The 10275-nt window shown below is 51.8% G+C and overlaps 3 protein-coding genes across 3 annotated transcripts; 2 read left to right on the top strand and 1 right to left on the bottom strand.

Annotated features, from left to right (window-relative positions):
* Positions 1–905: 905 nt before the first annotated feature.
* On the bottom strand, positions 906–3204 carry EPUS_00054 (uncharacterized protein; the record flags this gene model as incomplete). Its single annotated transcript, XM_007789084.1, has 3 exons — positions 906–953; positions 1097–3120; positions 3189–3204. The coding sequence occupies 3 exons, from the start codon at positions 3202–3204 to the stop codon at positions 906–908; spliced, it is 2088 nt and encodes a 695-aa protein (XP_007787274.1).
* A 621-nt stretch (positions 3205–3825) lies between these two features.
* Positions 3826–6381, top strand: EPUS_00053 (uncharacterized protein; the record flags this gene model as incomplete). Its single annotated transcript, XM_007789083.1, has 1 exon — positions 3826–6381. One exon carries the CDS (start codon positions 3826–3828, stop codon positions 6379–6381), a length of 2556 nt encoding a protein of 851 aa, XP_007787273.1.
* Positions 6382–8163: 1782 nt separating this feature from the next.
* On the top strand, positions 8164–9618 carry EPUS_00052 (uncharacterized protein; the record flags this gene model as incomplete). Its single annotated transcript, XM_007789082.1, has 3 exons — positions 8164–8367; positions 8417–8707; positions 8761–9618. 3 exons carry the CDS (start codon positions 8164–8166, stop codon positions 9616–9618), a joined length of 1353 nt encoding a protein of 450 aa, XP_007787272.1.
* Positions 9619–10275: the final 657 nt, after the last annotated feature.

Here is a 10275-nt window from a genome sequence, read left to right as displayed (position 1 = left end):
CGGGCGCGACGGCGGCGCGGCGAGGATACAGAAGAATACGCTGGGGAATTATTTTGGGAAGAAGGAGAACTAACTAACTGAGGAGCTGATAAGGGGGAGGGGTCCTGCTCGGATCTCGTCCTCGTTCCGATGGGGGATGGTGAGAGCCCTTTGGATGGACAGACAGATATTGGAGAAGAAAAATGGCTGGTCATGAAGCACATCCGATCCCTCCTAACGCCGCAAAACCCTTCCCCCCCGGGGCAAAAAACACAAGTTGGTGATTATTATTATTATTATTATTGTTTGGATTTACCAATTCTGTCACACCAGCTCCCCTGGCGCAGTCGGGTCAAACTACCAATTCGGTGGTAGAAGGCATCTGCGCCACGGGAAAACGATCAATCAGCAGATGAGTTCGAATCAGCATGCCGCCGACCGGAAGCATTATTAACTCACACCTCCTCCGACTGACAGCAATAATAACAACGACGACGACAATAAACGACAAAAGTAAAAGCTATTCAGGTCAAACTACCACCGGGGTAGTAGGCGGTAGATTCTCCTTTTGCGTTTTTGTCCGTCTACAACGAATATATGGAGGGCAGATTTTTACGACCTTAGTGTTATTTATTCTATCGAGGGATCAAGATCTTTCTATTTTCAGGATGTAGATTGGAAAATTCAATCTGCCAAAGACATACGGGGTCCGTACTCTTACTTGACTCTTACATCTGACTATGTACACTTCTCTTCATCTCTTCGTGCTTCGGAACTTGACACAATTGATTCTCAATCTGTGATGCTATCGCTTACAGCCTCTCCTCCTCTTTCGATCATTGCTTGAGGTCGACGATGAACTCGATATCTTGATCGGAGAATCTTGTGCGCCATCTCCTGCCACTTTTACAGACCCTGGTATGCAGTCATTGGGCCTTTTCCTTGGCGAGCCGCTGGACGATATCGGTGGCGAACTGTGGGAATCAGAAGAAGCTGCATGTCTTTGACTCCTGCGAAGCCCTGGGGTTTTGGGAGGACCTGGGGTTTTTGGAGGAGTAGGGAGAGGTGGTTTCGATGTCTTTGGATGATCATGAAAGGCTGTTGAAGGACCCCTAACCTTCAGCACCGCTTCTGGCAGCTCATGGGGTAACAAAGCATTTACGGGGATGGTGCTTGGTGCGCTGTCTGAGGATGGAGGGAAAAAGGTGCGTGGAAAGGCTGATCGCTGAGACTGCGATATGACTATCTCAGTAATGACAGCTTGTGCCGCTTCCAGTGCGAGAGGATCAGGATTGACGACTTGTTCGTAGAACAGAAGTGGTGGGCAATACTTCATCCAGTAACCGGGAATTGGCTCTAACTCACTGGCTGGAGGTACATTACCAATGATGGCGCCGGCTGCTTGTCTTCCGTCGTATACTTGAAGGCTCTCTACAATCTTAGCACCCCAAGCAGAGTCATTCCAGTAGACACGAAAATGGGCTCCGGAGCAGTAGATACCTCCTAGCCACCTGTAACATACATGTTCAGGGGACTCTTTGCCCGAGGCTGGATCCATCCTGGTGTAGGAAAACGATATATCTTGAGAGGTGTGATCCAAGAGCCTGGTACCGGCTGTGATTTGCACCACCAGTCGAAGAGGCAGATTGCCGTGGATGACATTTGTCGTCTTCCTACCTCCTCGTGAACAATGTGGCCGGATGAAATGCGACCAGCGCTGGAGAAGATTGCTAATGGTGACGCCCTTTCTGTCAGGTTCTCGATACGGGGGAGTGATGTAGCGCATATCCTTTGTCGACGTGCAGCTTGGACCTCGATTTTGACAGCTGCACGGCTGGCTTCGTATGTGGGCTCGGAAGGAGAACTGGTTGAATGGCCCAGCAATATCGTTCCAGCGAGCTGCAGGCGAGTCCATTTCGCCTTTGGGTTTAGGTTTGGGCTTGATTCCTTCATCGCTCGATTCGCGGTGGAAGAGTTCCAAGAACATGTCTCGTTGTGCAAAGCTGGTTCTCTCATCAAAGAAGTCCCAATCCATTCGGAGCACGTCCAGAAATGCCCGTTGGATTGTTGTGAGCTCATCCTCCCAAGCGCCTGGCAAGACTCCTCGATCAAGATAGGTCGAACCTGCATTGAGCATGCGACACGAGACTATGATTGAATCCCAGAAGCACGAATTATCCTTCCATATAGGACCCCGGCCACAATACTTAAGGCTATCACCATCCTCGACGATGCTGTACTTCTCATTGCCAACGAACCTTACATTAACATGTAAAGTAGCAACGCTCTTTTGCGTCAAGGATTCCAGAAGATCTCTGTCTTTGGTAGCGAGAAGGAAAGGCGTAGGATGCAAAAACGCACGAGGAACAGTTTGAAGCCCAGAATAAGCGACAGCAGTGAGGGCTTTCTGGACGTGCTCTGTAGTCATGCGCGAAATACGCTTATCAGCGTAACGCTTTTCGGTTGTTATATTAGCAGCCCTAGAATGGACAGGGATATCGTCAGTATCATCAGATATCATGATAGTCTGCCGGCTCTCTGTGGAATTATGAACTTCCGAGGCATCTGATGGTTTGCGAGTGGCCGGGGGATCTTTTGAGGGTACAGTGTCCACGGACATAGATTTTTGTGGATGAGCTAGATTCTCATTAGCGATCTGACTCGCGTCCGAGTACAATGGTCTTTCCGGAGCAATTTCATAGCATACAGCTTTTGCACCAGGCTTGCTTTGGCTGTCACCAGGTACTGAACGTAGCGACAGATGTGGCTGAATCTTACCCAGCGCAGCTTCCTCATTCAAGTACCAGCTTGGAAGGCCCTTGGCATCTCGGACATCTTTTGAGATCGTTCCTGGGCCCACGGGTCCAGCACAGATAATGCCTCGTTCTGTGAAGGCTGCCTCATTCGCTAAACCTGTTTGAGTGTAGTATAGCGTCTTGTGCAGGAGATCAATGTAGTTCTGCTTTCGAGCAGGAGGTCTCGTGAACTGAAAACCATAGGCATGGTATTCAAGAAGTGCGCGAAGCTCATTGATACTGAAGTTCTTTTTCAGCCCTGCTTCGCGCCTTCTAACTTGCTCCCAGGTTTGCGGGGTATCATCAAGGTCACCCAGATGGACAAATGGGTAGCGAGCATCCTCTTCTGCCATTTTACAGTGCTACCAACGGCATACATAGGAGAAAGTGGGGATAGGTGCTCTAAGGAGCTACCTGAAGAAGAAGCCATGATATTGGATCAGGGAGCACTGAATGGACAAAGAAAAAGTTGAAAGCATTATCTCTCATGTTTTGAGTCTCAGCAGCGTAGAAAGCAGCACACAAACTCAACTGCTGCATCCGGAGACGGATCATTGTTTCCACTTACCTGTGTCAGCATAAATGGCATGTGCTTTACGAGTTCTTGTGAGCCTTGTTCGAAGACATCTCTTCATTTGGATGGAAGCATTCAGGGTTCCAACTCAGCAGGCTCTTAACCAGCATTGCTAAGTTAGATTGAGTTGAGAGAACTCAAGCAGATTGATTGTCCAGAGACAATCAGAGAAGTTCATGGCGGATGACGTAATGGGGGCTAAAGTGTTTAAGGCTAGCGTACTTCGGCGCGTCCATAGCGACGCGACTTGCTTGTCTACTTTGTCTGCGGGCGGGAAAACCAGTGCAATAACGTACTTCATGACAACAACGACACCGACAGCAAGACAGAGTGCTATGATATAGATCGCTATATTGACTGAAGCTGTGATCCAAGGAATAACCAGTCCATCATGTGCACTGTTCGCCACAATTGACCATCTGTCTGCTTCACAATAGATTGCTGATTCCTGGCACGATCAATGCGCAATCATTGAGCATGTACCTACCGCGAGACCTGATATCCCATCTCTACACCAACCTGCTTCGGACACACCACCGACTCTCTCCTCCAGTCCTGATTCTTGCGGCTCTAGAACCCGATGCATTATGTGCTTGCAGAGTATTGACAGCGTTGTTCAAGCGAGACTATATATCTCACAAAATTCAGCCTGTTTCGGGATATGGCGACCTTACTCGAGCCGCGAATGAGCTCATCCATCCCATGAAGTCAAGTGAAGGGGGCACAGGCGGTGTTGTTGTCTGTTTAGGGGTCGGAGCACTTGTGGATTTGAGGGAGTTGCTAGGTCTGGACACGGCGAACGAACATCATGACGGACTAGATGGGATTGAGGTCTGGGTTCTTGATGCTAGGCGTCCGTGGAATCTTGACAATGTGTTTGGTGGACAACCATCGTCACAAGTGCTGTCGGCGCCAGATGGGAATGCTCGGAAAGAAGGTTACGGGGTTGACAAAGGTCGAATACAGAGGTCTTACAAGCCTGGCGCTGGAGGTATTGTGGTCTTTGATGATGGTGACATTGACGAGGAGTTAAGCACAGAGCGAGACGCGTATTATGCGTTGGCTGAAATGCCGGAAGTGGAAGAGCAGGAGGACGACAGTGATGACAGCAGCGACGAACAGGATGGCACCCATGACAGTCCCCAGAACAAAAAAAGGAAATCGTGGTCAGATCGTGAAGATGAAGAAAACGAAAGTGAACATGAGGACGGTCGGCCTAGACAAAGACGAAGAAGCAATTCAGGTTCGTCTATGTCATCTCTACCACGTCGAAGACATGGCTCTTCATCGATATCATCTCGCTCGTCATCACCACCAAGCTTGCCCGCTGTAAAGGCGCCCTCTGCTAGAAGTCTTCGACGTCGATTGCTTAGCCTTCGACGCGCCCATGAGTCAGTATTGGACGGCTACTTCCAGCTTGGTACTTCATACTCCGAACCAATATCATCCCTCATGTACTCTCTTGCTTCCGACCTCGGCCGAGAAGATAACGACCTTCTCTGGTTGACTATTGTTGGTGTCTCATCGGTCGAACTCTCGGGCCAAACTTCCTGCGGCCTCAGCACATCGACTTCTTCACATCATAACAAGGCATTACCTTTCCACCATCAGTCATGGCGCATGAATCGGTCTTCTCGCCTTTATGCCCTGCTGCGAGATGAAGTGCGCCGCCTCAACCTATCTTCCAGCAGAGATTCGTCTGCCTCCTCTCCTTCTGACACATCTATCCGCTTGACTCCGGACCCTCGCTTCGTTCTTCTCCGTCATTGGTCACTCTACGATAGCATGTTGCATTCCCCCTATCTTGCCTCTCGTCTACATCTTTGGAATGAAACTGGAATCAAACGCCTGCACAAGCTGTTGGCGAAAATGGGCGTCAGTCTCAGCCAATGCAGGCAGAGCTACACCCACATGGACATCAGTCTGAAAAAGAACCTCAGGGAGAATTTGCTGAAGTACGCAGCAGTATATGGGCTTGATGACCTCGTTCCAGAAGGAGCGGGCAGAGGGGCAGGAGATTATGAAGGATGGGGATTTGTGAGGAGCTGGGGCTGGAAAGCTCAGCTCTCCGCAATGGATGTCGGTGTGGTTGTAGGGGCTATACTGGAAGTCGGACATACACAACCTGGTGCATCTGGTCTGGCATCCTTGGCCTCGTCAGAAGCTCGCAATGCGGAGGGCGAGACCGAAATCTCGACTACCGCAGACCGAGAAACAGAAGACCGTTCCACGTCTCTCCTTCCTCGCTTCTTCGCTGCCTACGACGTGCTGGCGCCGACTCATCCTTCGAAACTCCTCGATGCAATCCCCTTGGCTCAACATCTTCTCAGGTCGATCCTGCGCACAGGATCATCCTTGTTGGCTAAACACCAGATCCGTCATCTGCGGGCTTTCAGGATGGGCGTGGTCAAGGATGGACCAGATCTCTCTCTCTTTGCCTCCAGCCCCGCGGCGCTCGTCAAGCTCGCATTATGGGTTGGCGAGGCGGTGGCGGTCAGTGAGAGGGAGAAAAAAGGAGGGAAAGATGGTGCGACGCCGTTGGTGCTTGCAGCGCTAGATGAAGTGCGAGGGACTTATGTTGTTGTTGGAACTGGTGGCGGGATAGGCGGGGTTAGTACTGGAGCTGATAAGGAGATGGAGAGGGAGAAGGCCGAGCGCAAAGCTGAAAAAGATAAGGCGAGAGTGGAAAAGCGGAAGGTGAAGGAGCAAAGAAAGGCTGATAGAGCCGCTGAGAAGGCTGTAAGGGAGCTTGATGGAGATGGGGACGGGGACGAGGAAGAGGAAGAGGAGAGCGAGGACGGGGATTCTTCTTCCGACGAAGAGGATGACGCTGAAGATGTGGCGGAGCAAGAAAGGCGGCGGAAGCGTGGATATGGGCGCAATCGATTCGGAATCGCCTTCACAGAGGTGGTAGAGGAGACGAAGGCAAGAGTCAAGATCGATAGTTTCGATCACTGTGTGGTTGAGGTCAAGAAGGAGGATCTAGGCGGATTCCTCGAGGGGCTGAGCCTCAAGACCGTGGTGGGAAGATAGGTTGCTTTTGTGGGCGTTGCCCGGTTTCATGAATTCCTGAACATTACTAACAGGTGCTTGGCCTGGTGATGATGTTTGAGGTTGCTTCCTGCAATGGTAACGTCCCCCAGATGCTGCTCTGCTTATGACTTGTAGATAAATATACTGCACCAATTGAAGGCGTGCAGAATTGGTCTTGTCAATCCTGCTGCAAGATCTATTTCGGTGTGAATGAAGACGAAGTCCATGCCAGCTTGCCTATGTATGGCTTTGTTCTTTCCTTCTAGCGAAGTCACCTCACTGGAGCATTCGCGCGCCAATCAAAGTTGCAGGACAATATGCAGAGACCGAAGCACTCAACGTAAGGTCTTAGGGCGCCTGACACTCGATTGGCTGTGGGTATATTGGCCCCATTGTGCATCCTTGCTGGAAAGAATCTTCTAGGCTGACAAGGCAAAGCCACCGAAGCACCCTGCTTCTGTTGTTCTGACATCGCAGAGGCAATCCGCCCACATGAAACGAACCGGTGCCCAATATCGGAACCTTTTCTTTCCTCCCCGCGTGTTTATCGCTAACATCAGGCTGTGATTGGAAGATGCGACAAAGATAGACAAGGCTCTGGCCTATATGGGACAGTATTTTATTCGCATCATTGGTGTTGTCCATACGTGCGGTCTTTGATTCGCATAGATTGTCTGCTAATCTGGGAGAGGGGCTAGCCAGCAGCTTTGCACTCAAGGAGCGTGAGCCCAGTCTGCTGTTTGCGGGACAAAGTATGGATCAAATTATCTCCTCAATGGCGCTGTCAAACAGCGCGCAATCAACTTGATCACTGTACTCCGTAGTGGTGAAGGAATTGTGTCGAAGAAAGCTGACGTCTGTCGTTGGGCAACAGCATATCGACTAAGCGAACCCGACAGGGTGGCTCACCGCCCGAAGCTGACAGGGTGGAGAGGTGTCGACTGAGCATTCATACCAAACTGGGCATATCGTCCGAAGCTTACCGAGTGGAGAGGTGTCGACTGAGCATTCTTACCAAACTGTGCATTATCTGGGGTAGCCAACACGACACGAACGGACCTTCGGACCTTCTCATACAAGTCTAAATCACAGCTTGTACGACTTGAACCAGATCGTCGGAAGCATCCTTGGCATGACAGCCAGTACTTCAAGTAATTCGTTCTGCATGTGGCGAGAATCGTGACCACACATCTTCCACGTCAACCCAGTAGCAACGAGCAGAAGGAACGGCAGACCCGGGGGCTGTGTCCTTTGGGTATTACGAGTCGCAGGGCGCATAATGACGCATTCCATGCATATCATCGAAGCGAGAAGATGTGGTTTTGGAGCTGAATGAGGACTGTTTTCCAGAAGCAGCATCGAATGGGCTCATGACCTGTCTGCGCTTCGTATTATCCAGGTCCGCGTCACTGGCACGGGCGACAAAGACTGGTGCCTAGGTGAGAGAGTTGACAGCGAGAGCGACTAGTATCGAGTAAGTACTAAGGGCTAAGAGTAAGGGGACATGAGGGGACATGTTGTTTTTGCTGGTGCCGTCGATCCCCGGAAACTGCCTAATACTCCGCCTCGCCCTACCTAGCTACCCAGGCCAGGCATCGCTATTGGCCCCCTCCGGGCAGCTTGGCAAGACCTATCTTTAAATTGCAGCGGGCCCTTGAGCCTTCCTCATCAGTCGATCCAATATGACTGGCATATATACCTGGACGAGGTCCTTCGGTGCAGGAGGTCTGCTCCCCATGCCAGTCTTGATGACTGCAGTGGGGGCAACTGACCGCTGCCATCATGTCCCATTATTCCTGGGGTACTAGTGCACCCGTTGACGGGGACAGTGCTGAAGAAGTATTCAACCATGCACCCTGGCCCGAGCCTAGGGGACGTGACTCTCCGCCCAAGAAGACACCTCGCACGCTGGCGCCGAACCTCACCCGCCGCTCTCATAAGAAATCTCGCGGAGGCTGTCTCAACTGCAAGTGTCGAAAGATCAAGGTTAGGGAGGCGGATGGGCCTGATCACTCCTCTCACTAACACCCAGCAGTGCCAGGAAACCAAACCGTCGTGCGAGAATTGTCTGGTCAAGGAACTAAAATGTGAATATCCATCGCAGGCAACCACGAAGATTGTACGCCGCCCATCATGTGCATCGAGACCCAACCGGGCGGTGGTTCGACATGATGAACCCAAGCTCCCAGCTACCCTCTCACCCCCAACCTCTTTCAACATGGATGATATGCGTTGTTTCCATCACTTCCTGACTGTTGCTTATCCCCATCTGCCACTGGGCAACGACTCGGTCTGGGTGCAGGACATTCCAATCTTTGCGCAACAAGTACGAAGCTCCACGACCATCACAACGTACTCTAGCTGATGGTATCTAACTAGCATGAGTATCTGATGCATGCTCTCCTTGCGCTGGGTGCATCCCACCTGACGCGGATGTCGCCCCAAACCGACTACAGCACCACCGCCATGATCCACCAGGGCCAAGCCATCAAAGGCCTCAACGAAGCGCTGGCCAAGGAAAGCCGAAGCTACGGCGAATCCGACGCCCTCCTGGCCGCCTGCTACGCCCTCACCTTCCAAGCCTCGTACATGGGCGACGGCATGACGGATTTCATCACCATGGTGCGCGGCTGCGCTTTGGTGACCGAGCAGATCTACAAACAAGAAACCCGGACCGCCTTCAACCTCGACCAGAACATGCACTTCCGCATCATGCTGCCCCGGCTCGAGCACTTCCCCAACATATCCCCCACCCTGATCACCCCGGCCGTCCTCGCCGTCGAAGCGCTCCGCCCGCTCCTCCGCACAACCATGGACCACCAGTTCCACGCCTCCTTGTCATCTGCCCTCTTGGCCCTCCAGCAGTCGCCCAAGGCCGGCTACCTCAACTTCGTCCGCCTCTACGCCACCCTCTGGGACATGAGCCACGACCAGTTCGCCGTCTTCGTCGATCCGCACAACACGCCCGCGCAGCTGCTCATGGCGCATTTCCTGGCCCTGCAGATGCTCATGGTGCCGTTGCTGGTGCACGAGTTCCCGGCGCTGAACGATGCGACCAAGGCGAGGACGTTGCTGGGCACGGTCGAGTGGGGGGAGAAGATCTGGGAGCGCACGCCGCAGCGCATGCGGCCGTATTTGGTGTGGTCCAGAGACGTCTTTCAGACGGTCAGGAGCGAGATTCAGGCCTTGAATGGCGGCAATTATCGCGACATGACGTTTAAGATTTTGGCGCATTGAGCTGGGCGTTTGGAGCGAGGGAAAGACGGACATCCCGTTGGGTTTTAGATGGGTCGTGTCGTTGGTATTGTATGATAGATCTCTACCGCTCATCTCTCATTTCATAGCCATCACTTCGTGACGGGACCGGACCACATGTGCAACGGATCTCCATTCCATTCGCAACAGAAATTGCGTGGCGTTCTGGCATAGTGTTTCGGTTATGCAAACGTTGCTGGCGTTATTCTGGAAATATAATTGATTGAAATAACTGAGATTGTCATCTTGTAAACCAACATTGCTTGATTCTGGCCATTCGATCATTCTCTGTGCTGCTGGTTTTGATGAATATTTTGCAAAATGACAGCGAGCTAAAATTAGGGGCTTGATGATTTGGATAGGGATAGAGAGTTAGAACGTTGCGAATGGGGATCCGTTGCACATGTGGTACGGTCACGTCAGCTTTTTCAAACGGCCGCTCGGAAGGACAGAGTAGTTAATCGAACAATGAGATTGAGAACATACATACATTCCAATCCAGCGCCGCTCCGTTCCAGACGCCCTAGCACCCTCCCAACCCAACCCAGCTCATCCAATCACACCCAACCCCTATATCAGCACGCGGCCATACCATACCTTACTTGCGCATCTCCAAACCCACCTCAACATCCCCCCCCC

Source organism: Endocarpon pusillum (genome assembly GCF_000464535.1).
Source record: "Endocarpon pusillum Z07020 unplaced genomic scaffold C734253, whole genome shotgun sequence".
Classification (NCBI taxonomy): domain Eukaryota; kingdom Fungi; phylum Ascomycota; class Eurotiomycetes; order Verrucariales; family Verrucariaceae; genus Endocarpon; species Endocarpon pusillum.
The sequence above is the reverse complement of the archived record's forward strand: the minus strand, read 5'-3'. Positions and strand labels throughout refer to the sequence as shown.